This window comes from Echeneis naucrates, chromosome 5, assembly GCF_900963305.1.
Source record: "Echeneis naucrates chromosome 5, fEcheNa1.1, whole genome shotgun sequence".
Classification (NCBI taxonomy): domain Eukaryota; kingdom Metazoa; phylum Chordata; class Actinopteri; order Carangiformes; family Echeneidae; genus Echeneis; species Echeneis naucrates.
In genome coordinates this window covers 20,516,649-20,541,412 of record NC_042515.1, presented here as the reverse complement: position 1 = coordinate 20,541,412, position 24,764 = coordinate 20,516,649, and the positions used below count along the sequence as shown (strand labels likewise).

The 24,764-nt window shown below is 41.6% G+C and overlaps 2 protein-coding genes across 5 annotated transcripts; both read right to left on the bottom strand.

Moving 5' to 3' along the window:
* Positions 1–616: 616 nt before the first annotated feature.
* On the bottom strand, positions 617–17,936 carry mst1rb (macrophage stimulating 1 receptor b). Of its 4 annotated transcripts, XM_029503015.1 has the most exons (22): positions 17,777–17,936; positions 15,581–15,621; positions 13,393–14,698; positions 9,865–10,041; positions 9,645–9,767; positions 8,760–8,930; positions 8,500–8,660; positions 7,694–7,829; positions 7,151–7,287; positions 6,528–6,707; positions 6,112–6,211; positions 5,808–6,026; positions 5,530–5,676; positions 4,495–4,648; positions 4,231–4,320; positions 3,913–4,128; positions 3,715–3,795; positions 3,357–3,538; positions 3,128–3,237; positions 2,851–3,016; positions 2,217–2,353; positions 1,249–1,480 (listed from the first exon to the last, which is right to left on the bottom strand). In XM_029503015.1, exons 3-22 carry the CDS (start codon positions 14,596–14,598, stop codon positions 1,249–1,251), a joined length of 4,125 nt encoding a protein of 1,374 aa, XP_029358875.1. In that variant the 5' UTR covers positions 14,599–14,698; positions 15,581–15,621; positions 17,777–17,936. The 4 variants fall into 4 exon arrangements, with proteins under 4 accessions (XP_029358878.1, XP_029358877.1, XP_029358875.1 ...); XM_029503018.1 differs by lacking the exon at positions 15,581–15,621 and having other exon boundaries at positions 617–1,480; positions 3,913–4,125; XM_029503014.1 differs by lacking the exon at positions 15,581–15,621.
* A 636-nt stretch (positions 17,937–18,572) lies between these two features.
* mon1a (MON1 secretory trafficking family member A) lies at positions 18,573–24,203 on the bottom strand. Its single transcript, XM_029502387.1, has 6 exons — positions 24,079–24,203; positions 23,493–23,644; positions 21,274–21,657; positions 20,391–21,156; positions 20,166–20,313; positions 18,573–19,701 (listed from the first exon to the last, which is right to left on the bottom strand). The coding sequence occupies exons 2-6, from the start codon at positions 23,614–23,616 to the stop codon at positions 19,561–19,563; spliced, it is 1,563 nt and encodes a 520-aa protein (XP_029358247.1). The 5' UTR covers positions 23,617–23,644; positions 24,079–24,203; the 3' UTR covers positions 18,573–19,560.
* Between the last annotated feature and the right edge of the window lie 561 nt (positions 24,204–24,764).

Below are 24,764 nucleotides of genomic sequence, written 5' to 3'. Positions count from 1 at the left end.
GCAGCAGTTTGGCAAACAACTATGGCAAGCATGATAAAAACACCACATATATAAAACACTGTACATTATCGGAAACATCTTTGGCAGCAGCTTTGTGGGGACACCTTTATCAAACACTGACCTCTAGTGGAAAACTACAACAAAATGAGTGAGTTCGTTGAAACATTTTTGACTTTGTCACAAACATCAATGCAAATGGCAGAATTTACACAACTTCTCATATTTCCCTGCAGTGCATAGCATGAGAGCAAATCTATAAACAAATAAATATTTTAATTTATTACACTATTTCAAAGACTGTGTCAGACAAACAAGGAACAGGATGATGCCATTTGCTTCAGAACCTTCAGTTCAACATTTTGCATCACAGAAGTACGATCCAATATATGCAGCGCAATCACTGAACTGCAAAAGAATTATGTCAATGTGGGAATGTCACATATATCTATATATACACGCACGTGGGCGATGCTACTGTAACAGTACATGCCACTGAATTTCATTGATTTTACTTAATCATAACTCTGCTTCATGTAGCTCTGTACTGAGCCAACACTGTTAGGCATGAACACGGAAGATGTGATTCTACATTTATAGAGTCCACATTCATACCAGCTGGGTGAGGGGGGGGGGGAAAATGCAACATCTGAAAAAGAAATCTGAGCAAACTTTCCATTGTTAGCTGGCTAACTTTACTCCTGAGCCTCAGTCCGGTAGCTTTACTAGCAAACCAATACCATTACCAATAATGTCAAACACAGATGGCGCCAGGAGGAGTATGTCAGACTCCTCCTTCACAGAGTGTTTTCAGCACAACAAGGCACCAGGAACATTCATCCTGCCTGCCCCAGCTGCTGAGCAGGACAGGCTGGAAAAAAAAAAAAAATACTTTGAGACTTTGTGTTGTTTTACCAGCTAACAAGGTAGTACTTCATTTATGAGATGTATGATGGCATTGTCTGTTGTCAGTGAAAAAGTACAGAAAAACAAAATTGTCTGACCGTCAGAAAAATGATGGTCGAATGCTGTTTCAAGTGAATTGTTGACCAGACCTGCAAAATGGCTGCCTGCACGTGTGCATGGCAGCACAGACTGAAGGCATCTCACCACACGCCACACACAGTGGGCAGTATCTCTGTTTCATGCACTGTGTGGTGAAAGACACTGAGGTGACCAAGCAGAGTTCTTTTGTTTTTTCACTGATAGTACCAAATACCACTTAAGGGCCACGTGGGGAGGAAGAGTGAATCAGGAAGAGACGGAGCATGAGTCTTCAACATCAGTGGAGTCATATTCGTCAGCAGACTCTGTGAGGGCTGGGTAGGGCCGTGGCTGGTCCAAGTTCACATAGGTGACATTCAGACTGATGTAGTGTTCGCCTTCCAGCCCTGACAAGATGGTGGAGACCGCCGACACTAATGTGGCAAAGCTGGGCCTCAGCTCTGGGTCAGGGTCCCAGCACTGGAGCATAATGCTATACCTGAAAAACACAGACCAAGACCAAATGGCCAGCTCACTCTTTTTGCAACATTCTAACAATTTATAATGGCTCACTGTAAACAAAGTGGTTTTTGTCCCCAGGTTAATGTCTCAAAGCGAATGAGTCCTAAGTTACTAAATACTGGACAGATAGCCTCCATGAGAGGTCAAACAAATGCTGGCAGTCTTGACGCTAGATTACTTTAGCTGGTTGTTGGCTACACTGTCTATTTCTCAGCAAGAACTTGAATAACTATCACTTTAATGTCTTCCGTTGGGCCTCCATCAGCTCTTACCACACACTGGATGGGATGCGTGACAAAGCCTCAGAACAATATGTGTGAATGGTTGATTTATTCTCCATCACTCTTTAATTTTGTGAGCAAAAGCGATTTATCATTATAACAGCAAAAATGTGTCAATTTGTCCTTGTGAAGTCACACCAGTGTGTCTGACAGACATACACATTAACTCCCAGTCAGCATTGATTAACCATGTTGAAATAACAAGTAGTGGACAAGTCGTAGTTTTGACACCACTGAGTGACCATTTGAACATCTTGTTATTACTATTTGGACTTTGTACCGGTAACTTTTCCCTTCTACCTTGAAAATGTCTCGTAGTATGTTGTAAGTTGTGCAGTGTGCTGTCTTCTCTGAAATCATGTGCTGTATCTAATTACTTACAGCTATTATTTAGTCTAAATGAACAAAGCAGTCAGCATTCTTGGTACTTACAACGGGTTAGGGCAGTACTGAGGCTGAGGTAGCCTCCTGCCCTTGAGTAAGTAATGCGTAATGTCATAAGGGTCCACCTCTGGGTAGGGACTCGCTCCTCTGGTCAGCATCTCCCACATCAGCACACCAAAGGACCACTGCAGCAAGAGGCAGAAATTGTGCAGTAAGTATCAGTGTATAGCTTCAAGCCTATAATCTTATTTGTGAGTTTAAGTTGCAAAATGGAAAACCCCTCCCTTGATAGTATCGCTCTGCCTGCCTAGTTAGAAAGGTGGAACAAAGTTGCGTAGCAAATGTATTTCCCGTGTTGTGCTGGAAAGCAATGTGCAACATTTAGCATAAAATGCAATCATGGGACACACAAATGGAGCTTTTGCATATGACCATGTCTATTTGCAACCTCTTGTCATTTCATATGTCCAATGTTAGCTATTTGAATAATTTTATCTTGAAATTCCATTAAAATGAGATGACGTTTAAAAGGCAACATGGGACACTGAGACAGGAATACTCCCTTTTCTGATCATCATAATTATATTAACACTCTTACCTTCAAGACAAGCACTTATTGCCATCCCTAGAAACACTGAGCCTTCTCTACTTTCTTTAGTACTAAAGCACCACTGCTGCTCACCACATCTGACTTGGAAGTGAATTTCTGTGTCTGAAGACTTTCAATGGCCATCCACTTGACAGGCAGCTTCGCCTTCCTGTGGTCCTGAACGCTGTAATACTCCTTGTCAAAAACATCTCTTGCCATGCCAAAGTCTGCCACCTTCACTGTATATGACTCGTCCAGCCTAGAAGAAGTAAGTGTAAATCTGTTGTTGCAAAATATAATAAACCAGTTTGGTACAATGAAAGAGGAATTCAGGTAAAATGACGGTGAATAAAGTCTCTGCGAATCTCACATGCAGTTGCGTGCTGCAAGATCTCTGTGCACAAACTTCTTCTGTGCCAAATACTCCATCCCCTTGGCAACCTGCAGCCCGAAGCCAATCAGATCCTTTACAGTGGGGTTCTAGAAAAATACACAAATACATGATAACACTGAATTAAAATGCTTAGACCATCTAGTGAGGACAGATGGTTTCACAAATCATATGATGAACTTCCACTGTTTTACTGCTGCTGACCCACCCTCTTTTCACAGCGTATGAAGTGCCGCAGGTCTCCGTGTTTCATGTAGGGCAGCACCACTAGAGGGAGACCCTCCTGCGGCAGGAGAATCCCGAGCAGGGACAGCACATTGCTGTGGTGGAAGCCTTTCATTATGATGCCTTCTTTCAGAAACTGCTCCACTTCCTCAACATCTGTTATTCCTGATGACAAACACAAACATCATGGGCTGAGATCTAAGGGAGAAAAACACTGAGACCACAATTTTACAAGGTCCTCCAGGGAATGTCTTAGCATGTCAGGAAATTTTATTCCACAGCCGACGAGACTTTCTGGGGCATTACCATAAATCGACTCTCAAGAGGCAGTTATTACTCACTATTCAAGGACTTGACAGCGCAGTGGATCTCTCTGTTGTTGGTGTCTGTGAGGTAGCCATGATAGACAGTGCCAAAATGGCCTGCAGGAAAAACAACAGAGAATGATTGACAGAGGACCTCTGGCCGTGCTTTCAAAATACAGTACAGCTTTCACACGGCTCCATAACAAAGTTTTGGCTTTCAGAGAAAGATCTCACCCTTCCCAATGATCCGATGGTGCTGCACAATAAGCATCTCAGCAGGAATAAGAACATCTTTCACCTCTTCCAGCAGCTCTGGTCTAAAACTTGAGATGGATATTTTTTCTGGAGGCATAAGGGGGCTGAGGGTTGGATCTATGCTGCCTGCAGCATAGGCCAGCCTAGGGAACACCATGGGACCCACCGGGGGGCTGGGATGACTCAGGGATACTACTGATAAAAGTCCAGACAGGGATGATGATTAGAGAAAAATGTGTGTCCAGAACAAGTCAGCCGTACAGTACTGTGGGGTAAAGTGCTGAGCTACACAGTCACCTCTCCTGTAGTCCCCAGTAGCTGACAGCTCCACGTTATTTGTTCTGGAACGGGTAGTACCGTGAGCCAAACGGGTCTCCACCATGGAGGCTGAAACAACAACTTCTTTTTTTTCAATCATCAACCCAAGACAAAGACACATGTACATTCTCTGCAACACCGGAGGTGCTCTACTTGAAAGATTCATCCCGTATTTCCACCCACACTCAGCAGCAGTTGTACAAACAGGTCACATCAACGTTCACATAACAGAGAGGAGCCCACCTTTTTTCTTCTTCCTTAAGTGTTTCATAACAACAAAGGCCAGCACAGCTCCAGCCACCAGAGCCACCAGGATCCCCAGAACAATCCCCACCATGTAGTGGTTATTCACTCTCACCACTGTGCCAACATTGTGGACCTGTCCGTTGATGGAGATCTAGAGAAGTCAGTCATAAACACTGAAAACCATTACTATTGTGTGACTCTAAGAAAGGAAACGCATTCACATGTAAGCTTCAGGCTGTTCACGGCGGAGTGGCTGTGCTTTTTCAAATATCCCTGGATTTAGGGTCTTAAACTTGTGCTTTGAAGCATATTTTGAACAGCCAAACTAATTTAAACTCCCTCGATGAGCTATTTAAATGAATCCATTGTTTTACATCAGGGAGCAACCTGAGAACCACAGTTGTTGTGTATGAGAGAAATTGGTTGAGATTTTTTGTTTTGTTCTGTTTTGTTTTCTACCTGTTAGAGATACACTGTTACTTTTCACTGAACAGGTTATTCCACACGAAAAGTCAAGTAGTAAGTCATCTTCAATGCTGCTCGGTAAACTAAAACTTGTGGGCAGACCTCCATGTTACGCAAACATGTGGCATGAGGGACGCATTCCAACATTAGCAAAGCACATGCAACAAGGGGTAGACAGTGATTCAATTTTATAGTTACACACCACTATATATCTTTCAATAATAAATGCATAATTATATCAAATAAAATAAAATAATGTTCAAATTACACTGTGGGCCCTCCTGTGATGCCTTTAAGGACCACCAGGGGTCCCCAGAGAACCCAGTTTGACATGGCTCAAACCCTCATGCCACATATGTTAACATATCCATACCTATCTATGTTGCAAAATCTGCTTTCATGATAATCTTTTGCAGTATATTTGTACATCATAGTTGTATGATGTTCAGTATATAAGTAGGATATGATCACAGGCTAAGCGATGAGGCAAGTGGCCACATGCTGGGCCTTTGCATCCAGATACAGGTCACTCAGTTAATCATCATGCACATCTCCAGCATAACCAACCTTCACTGGAAGTCCTTCACCAGGGAATGTCATGTTTTTAGGGATCCTGCAGGTGATCTCATTATCCAGGACCTTAGCATCACAATTAACGCCCGCTACTGTCATGATTATGGTCATGCAAGAGCTCACTAGGTTCAGCTTTTGGTGCTGTGGACGGAGAGAACAAACTAAGTCATGAGAAGCAAAATCAGCTATTTCAAAATACCTGATGAATGACACAAGTCAACGTTCACTTTGTCTTTAACTGTAATGTAGATACATTAAGAGGTATGTTTTACATGTAGAGACACTTCGTCAAACCCAGGGTACAAACTTAGCACGTGTCCCTCCGTCTCAAAAGGTATGGGCTCGCCGTAGGGGTGGTAGGAGAACTCTTTGTTCCAAAGTCCCAGCGCTCCATCCATGTCGAAAGAAAGCTCCCCCTCCTCTGTCTCATCCCTGGGGAACACAGGAGTGATACACTCCATCCTTGTGGGCAAGGACTTACCTATGCACTCCTGGAAAAAAAAAAAAAAAAAAGTTCTAAAGGTCTACATGGATGTTTTAAAATGATCTATCTACGCATCACAATGAAGAAAGTACCCTTGTCACGGGTTTCAGGTGGTTCTCGTTGGGTTTAAAGCGGATGATGGTGCGATAAACAGAGTCCAGGTTCTTCCCTTCAATCACAATCTTTGATCCCCTACAATTGAGAAAAATGCCAGACATGGTAACATTTTAATCATGGAAAGAAATTTAACAGGGAATGTCAGCTCTATCAGGACAATTTTTGAATTACTGTCTCAGATGTAAAAACTGTATTTTTATCCAATTATATTTTCTTTGCTATGATTGTATATGTATCTTAGATCAAAATCAAATTAAATTATTCAAATTAAACATATGTCCCTAGGGTTATCCAAGACTTGCTCTTGATTCAACTTCTCCCAGGTCACTAAATAAATAAAAGCTGAAAAAGAGAACAGCACAAGGGTAGATACATAGAAACATTGACCTACCTGTCAAAGCTACAGTCAGGCAGGACAGCTGTTATTGTTGGCTTTTCTTTGTAGTAAAACACTTTTGTGGTGAGTACAGGGGACTTGTCGATGAAAACACTCAGAGGAACATCCCTAACCTCTGAGATGGGCTGGGACAAGCAGATAATGGAGGACATGTTGCCTATTGGCTCTGTGACTCTGCAGAGAGACAGAGGAATGTGTATTACACACCAGAACAGATGAGTGGCTGTAGCTCAGAAAGTATCAGGCTTGTAAATACAGTACAGGCCAAAAGTTAGGACACACTTTCTCATTCATTTCAATGGGAAGGTTTGTCCAAACTTTTGGCCTGTACTGTACATTTCATATATGTTCAAAAACAAAACATAAGCAACAAAGCATTTATACTAAGAAATAGTTTGGATGCCAGTCTTTGAATGGAAAGACCTCTTCCAGTTTTTTCACAAGTCTTAATTATGCCATACACAAGTTGGAACATGCTTGTTTAATAGGTCAAGGCAAAGAAATGTTCTGAGCAACACTTATTTTCCAGATCTACAGAGTGAAGGGGAACTACACAAAGTGAGATGACAAAAATAAACAAATATTCAGGTAAGCTGATGAAAAATATATTTCCAGACCTCTTTATAGGGCAGGGCACATCATTGAGAGTGACTCTCCTGGTTTTCCCAGCATCCAAGTGAGGTCCAGTCACTGTGATGAGTGTGCCGCCAACACGAGGCCCATAGTTAGGCTGGATTTCTGTTATGTTGGGAATCTGGAGCAACAGTTCATCACAGTATCTGTGCATATTCTCTTTCATCCAGGTCATAGTTACATCCAGCCAACAATTGAACTGAACGCAACTGGAATTAGGACTGATGTTTGTCAAAAACGTTTCGCCTCCTTATCCCAAGGGTTAGGGTTAGTAAGTTTGTGTTTGTAACACAACGGTCTGACTAGTCCTCACTAGTCTGACAAAACAGTGGAATTGGACCCAGGTATTTAGCCTCTGTGGGAGTGTGTGGGAGTGAGCTTTGCGAACATTCCCATTCAATTGTTGGCTGGATAGTTCATCACAGTGTTTTCATAAAGTAAGAGTTCCAGGAGAAGGTGGTTTTAAGACTAAAATGAAAAAATATGCTCATTTTTGTTTTAATGACCATGATAATAGTTATGATTACCACAAATGTGAACCCGGGTATTACTGCCTTCCCGTCGATCGAGTAACGTCCCTCCACCTTGCCCTCATGCACTTCCACTGTTATATTTACTGGTTTGGAGAGCTCAGTGGCCCCAGAGCGAATCTTACACACCAGGCTATAGAGCAGCAAAAGAAAAGACACGAGTCGTCACATCTTTGGCAAACATAGTTACAGCCATAGCAGTGACAATTTCCTTTTTTGTTTTTTTAAATTGGAGGGAAACATAGTTTTTGGTTGCTTTCACGGCTAACATACACTTGCATCAGCCCAGATGTTGTGAAGAAGATTGTCACCACAGAATTCAATTGTTGATACAGTAGAAGCACCCCCAAGTACCCCCAATAGCCAAATATTTTGTTTTATCAAAAAACAAAGGTTAAAAATATCTAATTAATTTATTTGTTCTTTTCCAATTAGCATGCTAACAAGCTAAACTAAGACGTAAGATTTGTGTAAAAATCAAAAAATGACAAAATAAATAAACCATCACGCTACAGTTCCTTTAAACTTTAAACTTCCCAGATATGTTTCCCTAAAAATTTGCTATTTTCCAGTAAATTTCCAGGACAGGCCAACACAACTTGTTGCCTACAGTAAATATGATAAGGTGTAAAACAGAGAGAAATTGTTCAAAGGTTTTCCTCATTTTCTAGTTTTCAGAACAGTTTGTTCCCACCTGCGCCCCACATTATAAAATTTAAAAGAGGAGCACAAAGCAAAAAAAGGCATTCTGTGGGAAGGAAACTGTAAGCCTTTTATTTTATTTTCTGTGCCTGGTCACTCACTGTGTGTTGTTGCTTTTGGCTGGGAGAACAGTGCAGGCAGTCTGTCCCAGGCGGACCTGGTGGGTTCTGGAGGTGATGGCAGGTCTTAAGGGTGACTGGAATTCCCATCCACACACCGTCAGCTCTGTTTGACCGTCAGGAGGGGCAGTCCGTGGGAAGAACTGCGTAAATAAAGCAGAATGCATGGTACCACCTTGAAATGAAATGTTTTTATTAATTACACAATGGGGTGTTTTATATGCAGGGTTGTCTGAACGAACCCCAGTGATCCCCGGTGGGCAGGACTCGTTCCTCCAGTGATTGTGACACTCGCTCGGCCAGGAGCACACTCCGGAGCACCAGCCACAGCCCATGAATTTAGGGGCCGTCAGACACATGGCGCAAGTCAGAAAATGTTGACATCCCGGCCCTCTCTGTGGCACCTGGATCATCTGAAACATACATGACATTGATGTCCTGTAAGGAGAGCGATCCCCTGCTGGCCTGCACTCTTCCACTGAAATGTGGATATTGATAATGGATAACCCAACATTGTTCATAACAGTACAATTATCAGTCATTTAAAACCATTAAAATGAAGCAACTGTAACATATGATGCAAATTATGCAAATACAACATTTGTACATGGGACCAGTGAATTAGAAATGAGACTCTCTTTTTTTCATTTCAGTTAAGCTGGCCAGTTTTTCTTTTGCTTCTTAAATGTGCATGTTTCTAAATAATTGATTCCTTCCACACCACGCACAGCAGAGATTGCTTTCTAACGCTGGCAGCATCGTGGTAAACAACCAGTTATCTTTCGAACAGGGTCTTTTATTAGCCACTGTAATGGCTGAATGGCTTTCATGTGGATGAGTCACTTTCTGGCTGTGAACACTGGAAAGATCATAAAATTCTTGAACCGTTTCAGAGGAGCTTAATTTTCCTGTCATGTCCCAATCTCTGTTCCAAAAGGTAATAGTTCTGACATGCCACAGGAACCCACATGCATATTAATTGTGTATGCTACAGGGTCTCAGTTTCATCAGGTCTTAGGCTGGGCAGGTCCCCAGAGAATCACAGGATCATGGAGGGGTAATTAACCACACTCGCTCATTTGTCATTGCGATGGACATCTTTGGCTTATTGCGCATATAAAACGTACCTTGTCTCCAACCACGAAAAGAAGATACTCTGATGAGTAAACAGCGGCGATGGATGAGACTCTCTGGTTCTCCTCCAAAGAGTAATTGGCAAAAATGATTGGACTGGATCTTGTTAACACAAGCTGGCAAAGCAGGGACAGCAGAAAATTAGTAGACGCTGATATACAATGTTAGAGTGAAGACTCACAGCAAAAACAGCGCAGAGAGATTTTAACTTACCTGCAGCAGGCGTCCAGTTGAAGTGCCAATGTGGGCAACAGTCTTGTTCTCTATGGTCGTGACCAGCAGAGAGGTGAGAAGGACATTTGTCATCTGCCTGTTGAAGAGGTCCACTCTGTAGTAGGGCTTCGACACCATAGTAGGGTGGTCTCTGCACGTGGCATTGTTCTCCATGCTCTAAGACCAGAGCCACAAGTAGCAAATTAATGAATGAGAAAGAAAACTGAACAGCAAAACAAACTCTGTGTTGTTCAAATCAGCATAATTAGTCGCATATTAAACTAGCTAAGCCTTTAGATACAGCAACGTTGAAGTAAGACCGTGGAAGGAAGGTATGAACTCTTGTGCTCTTGACCATTTAGTGTGTAAAAGAAAAGCTCACACATGTTATGAGCTGCTCTGGTCACCATTGTAACCATCAGAAAAAGATTATGTGGGACACAGAAGCACAAGGTGAATCTGTTACCATAATGAGATCATTTCATAATATCAGAGGCTGTGACAGATGATTCGGTGCTGCATTGCTGACAGGATGGTCTTGCAGATATAAACAACGAGCAGAGTGGATCCCTGTTTAATTTAAGGAAGTCTTCACGCAAGCACAGGCGAGTATCCCTAAAACAAGAATTCAGAACCCCAGATGCCACACTTCAGACATGTTTCCTTACAATAAAATATTGTTAATAGAAAATACAATCCAATGAGCCTTCAATGTGTAAATAATTCATTGACAAATTAAAAAGGGCAGACAAAAACAACCGCATTTGTGTAGTAGAGATGTCATTAACAAAAATTAGTGTTTGGATAATTTTCTGTATATCACTGGATTACTGTCACTGTATATCACTAGACTATTTTTCTGTTTTGTGATCTCTTTGAAGAGATCAAAAGGGGGATTGATGGATATTAAAATGGATATGTAATGCACCAGAAAGAGCAAAATTTCAGTTGAACTAGTTTAACCTGTCTAAAATACATGCAGGTCACGCCGCCCTGGAATGTGGTAAACTAACTTTCTGTTTCTCACCAAAAACGAGAAAAAACATAAGAGACTACGTCTTAGAAACGTAAGTTGAGAACTTGGCCGATAACTCACAACAGTAGATAGAGTTTACCAATCAGGAACAGGCCACGCTCAGGCTGGACCTCCTTCAAGGAGGAACAAACCAGTCAGTATACAAACTCAAACACAAACAACTTCAGATCAGATCACCCCTGGCTTTTCCTGGTGCACTGTTGAAGTGTATTATGTGATCTCCGCTCTCTGCAGACAGCGCTAAATAAAATACTCTTGTTGATTCAACATTCTGACTCCTCAGCGGTGTTTTGTCATCTCCCGGCCCGGCTGAGATAGCAACAAAAGTGCGTCTCAACATGAACCAGGAGGGAAGAACCAGGATTTGGGATTGTTAAATAACTCCCAGGTTACTCAACAGTGAGTTGGCAGCAAAAAGAAACAAAACAGCAGCCTCAGGAGCAGAGTTCAGTTGTCTAAGTAGACAAAATTCCTCTTAAGGTAAATACAGGAAATAACAACAAGTTGAAAGCTTTTAGAGTTTTTAGAACTGCTACACTTTTTCCAACAGGTCCAACACCTTCATCAGCTAAAAATCAAACACCCAAGGTCGAAACTGGTTTTCATTGCGTTGTTGTTCTTGGCCTGGCCTGAGCTCATAGTCTGAAGTCTCAGTGCAACTACGATTTAACTCTTTATAAAGTCCAATGAAACTAATCCAAACCATGAAATCAGAGCTGAAACTTCAACAGCTGCTCACTTCTTGGAATTTTCCACTTTGTGTGCTGATTCTTACAACAGACATCCCACTGCCAAAGTCACAGTCAGCGCTGACTAAACATTACAAGACTTATATACAGACTAATCAAATGAAAAGCTAAATCTAAAAAAACACCACAAAATGTATAATAAGGCTGTCAAATTTTAATACTCGCATCCAAGACACAAGGCATCTTCAGCAATTTTAAATACTCACTTCCTGTTTGACCTGAGAAATTCATTCAGTGATGCAGAAAACATGTCATAACTGCCCCCGACTCCCACCTTCCGTTTGTCTAATGCTTCTGAATCATGACAACCTTTCAAAATATAACTTTCCAACAACTTTCCAAAACGCAACATTAATCCCAGTTTCCTCCGATTTTACAGCTACAGGATTTTTTTCATTTTACGGGACACTAATTGCAAGTTATTCTAGGCGTATTCCCCTGTAGGCTGAGGGGCAGGTAACCAGTCCTTTCCAGTAAAAATACGTTTCTTTTTCACGGCTGTGTCATCGAGAGGATCTGACGTTGAGATGAGGTGAGGATGCACATCAGAGTGCACGGTAAATGGTTAATCAAGGTCAAAGAGGGGTTTCAAATAGCCAAATGTTTTAATAAAAATAGGCACCATTTCAACCAGATGACCACAGAGATCCATACAGTGATTTTAACATGTGGTCATGAACCACTCATAAGTTAAATTAGCTCTTCATGTCACAACCTGGGCAAACTTGACTTCCCCCCCAAGAGTTTGCTGAGAAGACAGATGACACACTGTTCCCTGCATGCTAAATGAGCAGCTAGAAGCTTAGTTTAACTTAAAAACTGAAAACAGGGCGAAACAGCTTTGTCCAAGATCCATTTATCAGAGCAGACTGAGGCATGTGTTAAGCCAGTTAATCTGACTTCACTGATTATTGGCATGTCATGGAGCAGCACATACCCAATAACAAAAAATAAATAAATAAATAAATTCCCTCATTGTTCATCCTACACTACGCGCAACATACACTCTTGACAAGAAAGCATTATCTCTGTAAAGGAGCATCAAATTATCTTGCAGGAACGAGGCTGTGATAGGTTGTTCCATTCGTAGCTCAGACCAGTGTCACCTTTTACCGTACACAACAATCCACAGACAGATTTATCTTTGGAAAAAAATGAGTCAGATATGAATCACTTCCAGCTGCACGATCTGCACTGTGATAAAGATCCTTTATTTATTTTATTTTTTTTTTTTTCAGTTTCATTTCATTCTTCGTGCTTTGCTCAGTCTACTGCTTAGTAACCATCGCATCTTGCCTTGTTTCGGATTTTACATGATTTCTACAATCATAAGAAAACACACATGAGGCATTCTGTTTCTAAACCTTTCAGCTAGGGAATTACTGTAACTTTACGCATTTGGCTTTCCCCTGTTCCGGTCAAAACAAAGTCTCAGTCATCTGGGCTGACCATCTACTCAGACACATTTTCATATGGTAAAATTTTCAACGGCCTGGAAAACATACCAGCACCCTGAGTCAACAAATAGTTGTGTTTATGGCTGGGCCATGAAAAAAACCTTGATAATTTCTATTTCAAAGAGTTCTCAATGTGACAGTGCCATAGTAGGACTCTCACTTGTGCTACATGAAGTCTCTTCTAGAAATCTGGGACCTTCTAATTTGAAATGAAATAGATCTGGGGTTATGTTATCGACTTGAGACCACCTGTGATAGCTGTGTGTAAGTGAACTGATGTGCTCACCTCATGAGGACAGCTCTCACAGGGCTGAAAATGGCACAGCCCTCTGGAGAGCTGTTCTGGTCCAGACTCACAACAGTCATCCACCCCATCAACAATTGCTTTGTTTACGTTGTCCATTGGGAAGGCGCACAGGGCAGAGTCATGCTCTGTGACCCCACTGTCATCAGTAACCGCAAAAACCCCATAGAGGATGTCGTCCTCCTCCTCCGCCCCTAATTCCTCTGCCAGCTCCCTGCCTGCCTTGCCAAAATGGGCTGCCTGGACAACGTTGTACACCACATCTTTGTAGGGTTCACTGGCTACGTTCCTCCTCCGGCGTTTTGGCTCAAACCGACACTCTAGGATCACCTCTCGATACCTTTTCATCTCCCACTCATTCCGTGGAAGGCGGCCCAGGCGAGTCTGAAACGGAGATGTTTCCTGATCGGGGCTCTCTCGCTGGACTGACAGGAAATAGACAAACTCCTGAGTGAAAAAGCTGTAGACATATTCAATATGGTACGTCCTTCGCAGGCTGGGAAGGACAGTGAGGCCCCGCACGTCACTGTAGAAACCATCCTCGGTGCCCAGCGGTCGTCGAACTGATATAGACTTCCTGCCATAACGCTGGGTCACACTGTCATTGACAGTGGCGGCAACAAAGAAGTAGACAGTTTGACCCTCTTCAACCATGGTGACTTTGGTCCCAAGAGGGCTGGCCACACAGTCAGGACAGTAGGCAGCAGAGTTGGAATCTTTTCTGAACAAACATTTAGAAAGAGAAGGAGGCCCTCCATTCGACTTCAGTTGGTGGAAATAGCATACACCATACTGCGAACTTCCACATGAATATAAATACATGAAGAGGTTATCCAACAGCAAGATCTGATTATTTGTGTCCTCCAGGAAGTTGGGATCCTTGTCAACGTGGCACAGATTACAAATCTGACACTCTGGGCTTCCCACCGGCCCAGTGCGGAGCTCCCAAACCTTCTCCAAGCTTCTGTTCACAGCTTCAATCACATTCTGAGAGGCTACATACACCTCCTGGAAGCAAGAGTTGTTGACAATGTTCTGGATGGGGCCCTGGGCCTGGAAGAAGGGCATGGTGTAAACCACAGAGTAGTTGACAGGACTCGGAGCCAGTGAGGGACAGTTGGCCAAGGCGTGGGCCAGCAGAGTCTGGATCCAGACACATGTCCCCCACTGTGTGGTCCAGTTGACCATCTCCACTCCGGGACACGGTGGGGCAATAGCACAGACAACGTGGGGTTACCTCCAGGTCTGATGTCTGGAACAAAGCATCTTTAACAGCAGCCAACACTACCTGAAGTGGAAGAATAGGGCAGGTCATTCAGTGATCAAGAAATTTGTATCATAAAGACACATAAGACTAAAGCCATTCGAAACTGGATTTCTATTCAATTGTGGATGTCATGGATTACAGTTTTTGTTGTCATTATTATTTTTTTGTTTGTTTATAGCTTAGAGGAGTTAGTTCATTAGCCCAACAGGAAGCTGGAAACAAAGTTTGTGTAACTCTGCTTAAAGGTTACAGTAATGGTAATCATTTTTTATTCTTTGGACAAAGCCTTTAATCCAGTCTTAATGCTAAGCTAGGCTAACTGTCTTCTATCGCCAATGTCAGAATTTACAGCCAGGTATAAAAGTTGCACCCAGCCATTCATCTGCTCTGGTATTAAGGAGAAAAAGTGATATTCTATGAGTTCAATGAGTTTCACTTACTTTCTTTTTTGGAGCTTTTATTCTAGAATACTACACACTTAGTTGAGTCACAGGGAGTTTTAATATCTCTACTGTTTCAATTTGCATTGTAGTAATTTCTTGAAAAGTTTTGATCAAACTGAATTTTTCCATCTCAGGCCACAAACCATATTCCATCAAAGTACTGTAACAGTGCAATTATTTTAATGTTTCATTCTTCAATAATTGATCAATCCCCGAAACGCAACAGAAAATATTTAAATTGTCTTTTTTGTCCGAGTTTACTCTCATAGAAAACTATAACAGCGGGGACCCAACAACAGATCCTACCCCTGGGGTCACTGAGATATTAATCCAGCCATGGCTAAATGCCTGAAACCTACTGAGCCACTGTATTCTTTCGCTCACATTCAACCACCAGAAAAAAAAAAAGAAAATCTTCGACAGTGGTCTGCAAGACCATGGTGCTACTTTAGAAACTTACCAATCAATTTCACTGTGACACTGTGCTGAATCCAAATAGATCTGAGGGGACAGACATCACGATATTAAATAAGCCTGATGATTAAGTATGTGTGGTCACACAGATAAAAGCTTTCTCTGACTCACCTCAAAAACTAGGGAAATGTTTATGGAATCGAAGAGCTGTGTTGATAGGACTCAACATAATACTATTGCAATTTCCAGTGCAGTTCATATATGTTTGGTCATGTTTATCCTGGTTGATCTCCTATCCCACCCTCTTTCCTCCAAATATGAATCATCTTTTATACAAGAGAACTACTTGTATCAAGCAGAGCTAATAGCTTTGGTTCAACAATAATCAATCAAAGTAATCAAATAAAAACGACAATTTTGACATAACTTATCATAATCAATCTCTGACCGTCAACCAACCCAACGGAACCATGTTTCAAGCTTAGAGTCTTGTCCTCATCCTGAACTGACGTGTGTTTAGTGGATCATTAACTGGAAACATCACAGTTGGACTATATTCAGGAGCCCCTGGCCTCTCTACTTTGCATTCTTGTCACAACCACTACGTGCCTTTCACGGGGAAAGATGTGCATAGACTGATGGTCAAAGGACGACGTGAGTCTTTTTTAAGTCCCAGGTGAAGAAGAAATGTCTCATGTGCCCGTGCCAGAGAATTTAATCAATTCTGATTATTTGACTAAACAGCAGACAAAGTTCTTTTTGGAGCAAAAATCTAATAAAACTAAATGTATCTTTGCTGTAAGCAGTCAAAGGGAAACGTTTGAAGTCAGTAGTCTGGTGTCTTTATATCAATAATTCATAGATGTTGTGTTACATTTTAACAGCTCTCTGTGAGGCTAGGTTAGGGTTAGAGGACATGGGTACACATAGTAATGACACTGATTGACTTTGTTCATGTTCATGGTTAATAAACCGAACAGCTGAAATTGAGTTTCCATCCATTGTTCAATTGTGCCAGCTGCAGGCTGATTCAGGTTTTTACTTAGCGTATTTCCTCACCCTTTAAAGGTGCAGGGACATTAACACCTGCCTGCCCAGTCCTGTTATCAGTGCAACGTCGAACTAGATGTCCAGCGACATGACACAGACTTACTGTCCACAGTCACTGTATTTGTATCCGTACTTTCATCTTTTCTTTTTTGCTGTTCTTCTTTTCCAGATAGATAGCACAAAGCTACTCCATATCAACAATGAGCTGTGGCGATGTGGTGAGGAGGATGGACACTTTGGTTTTGCTGTTTTGTTGAATTTAGGGCTTTGCTCACAGGCACTTTGAGAGCAGTATATGAGATGAAGGGAGAGTGACCTTCTCTCATTAGTCAATGTACGGATATCCCAGGGGATTTGAAGATAAGAGCTGCTGTGAAAACATGTAATACCCCAAAGACACTTATATAGATTCAGTGGCAGACAATGCATCCTAAATCAATATAGAACCACAAGAACCCTCCAGTGTGGAGAGATATTAGGTCTGAATTCTTTATTATGAAACACATTTATTCTAACATTTCTTTAAAATTCAATCTTAGAGGCATCCAAGTGATTAAATATGGTTCAGAACCACAAATCTTTTCAGCCGTTCTTATTGGTTTTGTTTTTTTTCCTTCTTCCTTTTTTTTTTTCTTTCCATCTGCTATAAATTATTTTTGCATAATCTGGCAGTCTGCCATAGCTTCTGTGCAATGCTGGCAGTGTAGCCAAAGTGAAAGATGGCATTGGACTCCAACAGCTGCACAAAATCTGAAAGGTTTCGATTTTAATAGATACCGGTGTTACCTATTAAATGTAACAGCTAGTAGTAAGTTCAATTAGATAACTACTTCTAAAAGCAAATATAATATTTCATTCCATCTCATGGCAATTTTAAACGAAATTGACAAACTGGATACTGCTCTTTCGCCACCACCCCCACATCAGCACACCTTTCTCATTAATCATCAGACAGTTTACATTGGACAATATATAATGACAACAGTTTCATGTATTATTATTAAACCTCTGCAGTACAACACAGCTTGGTTTGGGTGATATATGGAGTAACAGTAAGCTCTGTTTAGTGCACTTTATGATGGTGAAATGTTCTCATCCAGTCTGACTGTGTGAGTTTGTGTTGAGCTCCTGTAGGGGAAGTGATCTGGTGTGAGACGCATGCAGCTGTGAATGCTGTGAATGTTGATCTTACCTGTCCAGCTGTTGACCGGGGCCACCTCTGCTCTGCTGCCGTGTCTGATCCAAACGATCACACGATCAGCCTCATTTCTTTCAGCCAAAGCCCGACCTGAGACTAAGTGGAGCTCCCAGTGCGGACCGAGCTGCCGCCGGTCGCTCCTCCCCGCCGACAAACCAAGACAAACCCAATTAGTCCAAGCCGTGTGAGTTCACTCACCTCTCACAGTGACGTAGGTCTGCGATCTGACGGAGGATGATTTACTGCTGATTTATGTGTCAGTGCTGCTCGTTGTTTCGGTTGTCACTCACACTCAGACTTTCCTGTTGCACAACACCTGACTGACTGCCTGGAGCATCAGTGCAGGTTGGCGCTATTTTAATCCCATTAGTGTACACTTGAGTTTTTGTTTAGCCAACAGACCAGCATGTGCAGCCACTGGTGGGTCTCCACAGATATGAAGGACAGGCTCCTCAAAAAGTAGACTAAAAATAACCAACACAAAATAAAAAAAAAAACAAAACAAAACAAAACAAAAAGCCTTTAAATAAATGTCAGGGGTAATATATATATTGAATATACTTCCACAAAATTTAGCCCATAAAAAAACAAAAAAGAATTAGGAAACTATGTTAAATGTCATATATTTACATAGTGTGTATTTTATGTGTATGCATAGACATGTTACATAAATATATATTCATCCTAAAGCCTGTCCATGTCTGTTGACATTATATACTGCAAGGCTCAAATGTCTAAAAGAGTCTGAAAGTGGGAAGACAGATTAAAAATGAATAAAACCACGAGTAGAGAATTTGTATGTTATTTTAATAAATTTGTTGATATATTAATGATGAGAGGTGACATATACGGCAACAACAGAACAAGAACATATTTGGGTACTGATTTGGGTAAAAGTAAATAACAATAGTATTTTACTGTGGGCCCACATTATGGTTTTAAAATTGATAAACTCGTGAATGAAATAAACATAAGGAAAATCATTTATTTGTTTCTTTATAATCATTTTATAATTGTGCAGCAGAAATAATTGTTATAACCTAATGTCAGCTTTGTACAATGGCAATTAGTTCAGGCATGATTCATGGAGGCAGATGTGGCAACGTTGGATTTCTTAAGTAAAGGCCAATGAAGCACAATCAGATGATTATATATAGGTATGGATAAATAGACTTACATGGCCCTGACAAGAACATGTTAACACAAAAAAATGACAGCAGTAAGCAAGTTACAAACTCGTGAACACATTTCTCCAAGTGCCTTTTGCATTAAGATGGTGCATAGAGGTAAAAGGATAATGGTTGTACAGTTCATGGTCGTCCTGTAAAAAACGTTTAAAAAAAAAACAAAACAGGAATGTTAAGCATATTCTGACAGTATATTCCACATTGTACTACGAATTTCCAGTTTCAAACCCAAGTTTTATTCTTGATTTTTAAGACTATAGAATTTTTCTAAAAAATACTGCACTTTTCCGATAATGGGAGGCATAATAGGTCTGTTACAGTAAAACAATGATTTATTGAAAACACACATATTTTGTGTTATTGATACTACTTCCATCTGCTGCTGTAACCCTGATCATTATCGTCATGTTTTTAAAAATCTAGCCAGCTAAAAATACAGCTTTCATTTACAATTATCTGCAAATGCAATCAGAGGATCCCAGAAGCAAGTAATGCATAGTTTTTGACAATCACGCTGAACATTATCCACAGCTGGACCAGGCAAGTTCAGCGGGGCTTTTTTTTCCCAGGAGGTCAGGCAACGGAGTGGGCTCAGTATGTGAGAGGACTCAGGATGAAGAGACGATCCTCCTCCTTCCTGATCCACTTCAGCAGTTTGTTGACAGCAGAGACGGCCAAAGCCTTGGTCGCCAGTGGACTGAAGCAGAGGTAGAGCTCAAAGCCACTTGTCACCTGCAGGAGATAAAGAAATGAAAGATAAAGTCAGGCGCTACAGAACATCATTTTTAAAAGTTTTTAAAGTTTTTTAAAAGCATTTTTAAATGCTTATTCTGCATATTTTCAAATAAATGCATGACATATATAAAAATATGTCTAATTTCTCTTTGTATTACACTGAGTTCATTGCACAGTTTTTGGATGAAAAGTGGTTATTTTTTGACACAAGTTCATTTTATTTGCACATGCATTAATGATAAAAAAAAAATCAGCAATGACAAGACAATGTTGAGCTGAGCTGATGAATATATTTCTTGATTTTGTGCTGTTAGCCGTCTGTGATTTGGAAGAAAACTAAGCCTGTGGCACCTTAAGTTAAAGAGTTTTGAAAAACAGAGGTTGTATTGTGGTCAGTGAGAAACAGCGAAATGCTTTAAGAGACTACAAAAGCATTGCATATTGCATTATGATGGGCTTACCCATGCAAACAGGTTCTCAGCTTCACTACAGCGGTAGAAGGAACGCAGGGGTCTGCTTGGATGGTGCAAACAGCTGTGAAGGTCCTGATACAAACCCATCAGCCTTTCCTGCTCCTCATCAGATTGGTACATGATAGGAAACTCCGGACTGGAGGAAAAGAAAGATAAAAGGTTAAAGGTTTTTTCATAATTAACACACTAGTGTTACTAAAATCCCCTACCCACCTGGTGTACAGCCCGGAGCTCTTTGATTTGTACAGGAAGTGCCTGAGCTCTGGGATGCCGACCTGTGCCACAGTGTAAGTAGGAGACTTAAGAGCCTCCTTCAGAGCCTGGTAGGCACTGCGCTTGCTCAGCCTCTCCAGGAAACGCTGCTTGCAGTCGGACATGTTAAAAAAGTCCTCTCTGTCTGTTGAGACCAGGATAAGACAGAGCTCAGACGCGGGCTCCAGGTAAGAAATGTGAGCATGGAAAAATCCTGCCGTGTTAAATTTTGGCAGGCAGATCGGCGTCCAGCCTTCACCCTCTCGGAAGGATGATGAAGAGCCAACAAGGTTGAAGACAAGGTGCAAGTCAATATGGTGCAGGAACTGTTCCTTTTTTCTCACCAGCGTAACAAGCCGGTCTCCTGCCAGCAAGATGGAGAACACCAGGTTTTTGGCTTTAGCAGCTTGCAGGCTCGATGACACCACATCCCTGGCTGAGCTGGCTAAGGGCAGACAGGTCACGGCGCTGAGAAGCAGGCCGGGGTCTCGGTCCAGACGATGCAACAAGTTGTCGGTGAGATACTCGGAGCCGGCCAGCAAGCGGCGCAGGTCATAGTTCTGCTTGTGCTGGAAGATGTGGTTGAGCTGTGTGAGCGTGAGCAGGCTGACAATCTGGTAATAGATGTACTGCAGCTCACGCAGCAGCTCCTTGTCCGACTGACAGGTCCTGGAAACGCCCACCAGGACCAGAGGGCTCTTGGTGAGGAAAACCACTTTACAGCCATCTGACACAGGACATATCAATAGGGGTTAGATGGACTCGATGGATTTAAATAAATGTTTTTGTCTGGGTTTTTTTTTTTATTTAAGAGAAATATCTATAAAATATCCAATATTCTGACCTGCATGGATGGAGCGGATGATGTTCTTCTCAGCCTCTACAAAAGACACAAGGGCCATCATCACCCCCATGGTGCTGGACAAGGCCTCCTCTGTACCATAGCGGGTGTAGATCGGCTTCCCAGCCTCGCTCAGTACAAACACGTGTTTTCTGTGGCTCCTCCACGCCTCACTGGACACATCCTCCTCCTTTGACCTGCTCTCTGTTGAAATGCTGTTGCATTGATCCTCTATGGCTTTCTCACTCACCAGCACCTTGAGGTCCTCTGCACTTTCCCCTTCTGATTTGTCCAGCTCAGCATCTGTCTGAGCCTCTTCCTCAGTCTCTCCAGTAAGATCTTCAAAAGACTGTGCATGGACAAACATAGCACTCTTCTGACCAGCACCTGTATTCATGACAGTCAAATATTTGTCAGTTTGATGCATAGATTTGGAATTAATAAGTAAAACTGTTAAAACAATCAGGCTGGAAGCTCTTTATTTAAAGTTGTTTTTAGTCTGAATAAAATGGCATAGCAACATTCAGGACTGTTTTACCCAGTGTCAAACAAAATGCCATGACTATGAAAGTAAAAAATAGAGCATGACAACTAATCTCAGTTTAGTATGGTGTTTAAGTTTAGGAATGGTGTCTTTCACATTTGGTCAAAAAAAAAAAAAAAAAACTTGAACAAGTAATTTTATACTCTGTTGGAAATGTTTCCCAACAATACTTGCTCCAAGACAAAAGACTTTAAAGGGTGAACACACACTAGTTGGTTGAGCAAATGTACATGTAGTGAATGGCCCCAACTCCACTGACATTACTACTCAAACACTTCCTTGAGCTTTTCAGCTAGAACCAGCCAGAATTGTGCAGGACTCAGTAGGTAGACCACTCTATTGACCACAAAAGATGGAAAATAATTTGAACTCTTATCCTATGCCAAGTCTTGCCTTGCAAGATGGAATTTTATTAAAGAAAAAAAAAAGGATTGGTCTGGTAATTTTCTGCTATTCAATCAGTGACATATTCAATGCAGCCACAAATTGACAACCTCTGGCTACAGCTTACTTAAATTGGTGAATGATCGTATCAGATGATTTGGACTACTGTGATAACGAGTCAGCCAGATAATGCTGCAAAATCATCCTGACTGGGAAGAGCGAACCGAGACAATGACACATCATTTCTCCCGTTAGAGATGGATTAGATTAAGCAGGACATGACAGATGTGAGCTACTGCAGACGTCCCGTGAAACTGAAATCTCATTCTCCAGATGATAGTCAAGTTATGTCCACGTAAAGATTATTACAGTTCATGGCATAGAGTATAGCATTGTCTCCTTAGATTGTTGGTGATGTATTTACAATGCGTTGAGAGTTTACCTCTATCATTACAGTTTGGTGTCATAGAGACAAGCTATCACAGCTATCACAGCTATCAAAAGGCTTTGGGCTGTTCAAATGACAAGTTGAATACACAGAATTGTGGTCAAATGTTTAACACTTCTTTGCACAGACAGGGTGTGAATTTTCATACTGTCTTGCTTTCACATGCATGCATAGCAACTATGAATCGAAAGGAAGTCTACTAATGAAGCACGTTTTACCTATGAGGGAAGTTTTACCACTGTGCCATTGAAACAGGCCACTGCAAATAGTTTTACTTTTCTATTTTTAATATGGTTGCATCAATTTGGTATCATGGAATTGACACTTTGCAGCATGGTGCCATAATTGCATCAGACACTGCATAAGGATAAAAGAAGGCTCAGCTCTCTATCAATGGTACTCTGATAAATGATTCATGAAAGTGGATCTTATCCACAGGCTGAGACAATCAGCTCACATGGTGACTCACTGCTGTACGGTATGTCTCTATCTGTTGGCTGTGCATTATGCGTACTACCCTCACCCAAAGTCAGTTTGGATTGGCTCAGGATGCCTACACGGCCCGAATGGATAAATGATCTGTGATGAGACTCATCATTAATTATCTTTCTTATTAAATCATCCAACATTTAACCAACTACCAACATGTCACACGCAGACCCACAGTCTTTGAAATATTAGTAACTGAAAATAGTGGTAAAAATCCCATATAAAAGGTGCAATAGAGAGTGGAAAGTGCCTGCAAAAGTGAGCTCGCGTACAAACGGATTTCATAAATAACTGTACTTTGGAAAAAGGGCACTTGAGGTCTATGTGTAGAAAGTGCTGGATGTAGACCAGCCTCACCCGGTTCAGTTCCTTCCACCAGACCTGGCGTGGGACTCTCTGCCCTGTCAGAGCGAAGACGGTCCACAGGAGCCAGAGTGCTGTTGTCCCATGACACAGCCGCCCTTTGGCCTTCTTCCTCCATCACTGCTTCTTAGGGCAGGGACACACAGCTGAGAGGACACAGACAGAGACGGTCAGAGGCCAAAGGCTGACATATTTATAACTGAGGTTATGATTGAAGTTTGGTGTGCTCATAGTACGGTACGACCAAAATCATTTAAAGTTCATGGTGAGACCTCAGCCCTTTGTATTTTCAGATAAGCTTTCGTAGCCGAACACGAGTCTCACTCTTTCTGTCTGTTATTAAAGTACATCCTAAAACAAAAGAAGAGTGTAACTCGTTTATGTACGTGTGCATCTTCCTCTGTCTCTTTTCTTTATCATATCCCTCAGCTGCAGAGTTGTTCGCTTTCTAAGCAGAACTTCCCGGGACACTTTGATAGCTAACCTTAGCAGCCAACAGCATTTAAATCGGACTCTGTCTCTTTTTGCCGCCTTCATGTCCTGACACCCACACACACCACTCTCATTAACTTGTCCTTACCTTTCATTTCCAGATCTGTCTACATTTGGTCGTTGTGATCCACAGCCCGATGGTCACAGTTAGAGCAGCTAGCTAACTAACAGGGACATGACACGGACACCACTGTCTAGTCAACATAATGCTGCGTTCAGGGCACCTCGGGAAGTCGGAGCGGGAAGCCGTTTAAAAAAAAAAAATGTTTGAACTCGCAGACTGGTCAGAATGTTTTGCTCAGACTTCACGTCACAGTAATCACAATAATACTGCTATTTAATTGTATTTCCTTGGTACATGCTGTGATGTGCACTGTTTATGTGCTGAAGTTATGTTTTGTTTTGGGTTGGGGTTTTTTGTTTGTTTTTTGTTTTGCCAGGACGTTTTGTGATTATTCAAATTACTCGATATACTCGAGCGTCGTTGATATGAATTGTATTTCTTTTATGTTATTAATATGATTATGGTAGTGCAGGCGTCTATATTGATACTGTGAAGGCACAGATTTCACCACTACTTTGTCATGTAAATGTTTCCGGGTTTACCTTGTACGTGAATGTATCATTATGAGCTGATCTACTGCGGAAGTAGGAATTGTGGGATATGTAGTTCTGTCCCACCGAGTGGCTTTAAAGTGGTGCGACCCTGTCGACTATATAATCAAATTGAATACAATCAAATTCAAGATTTTATGAATTTATTTGTTACATTTT

Coding starts and splice junctions, on each gene's coding strand:
- mst1rb (XM_029503015.1), bottom strand. CDS start 14,598: ATGGTCAACTGGACCACACAGTGGGGGACATGTGTCTGGATCCAGACT. Junction 6,212..6,527: donor CCTGACTGTAGCTTTGACAG/GTAGGTCAATGT, acceptor TCTCAATTGTAG/GGGATCAAAGATTGTGATTG. Junction 4,129..4,230: donor TACTGGGGACTACAGGAGAG/GTGACTGTGTAG, acceptor GACTTTTATCAG/TAGTATCCCTGAGTCATCCC.
- mon1a (XM_029502387.1), bottom strand. CDS start 23,616: ATGGAGGAAGAAGGCCAAAGGGCGGCTGTGTCATGGGACAACAGCACT. Junction 21,157..21,273: donor CATCCGCTCCATCCATGCAG/GTCAGAATATTG, acceptor GTCCTGTGTCAG/ATGGCTGTAAAGTGGTTTTC. Junction 19,702..20,165: donor CTGAGAACCTGTTTGCATGG/GTAAGCCCATCA, acceptor TATCTCCTGCAG/GTGACAAGTGGCTTTGAGCT.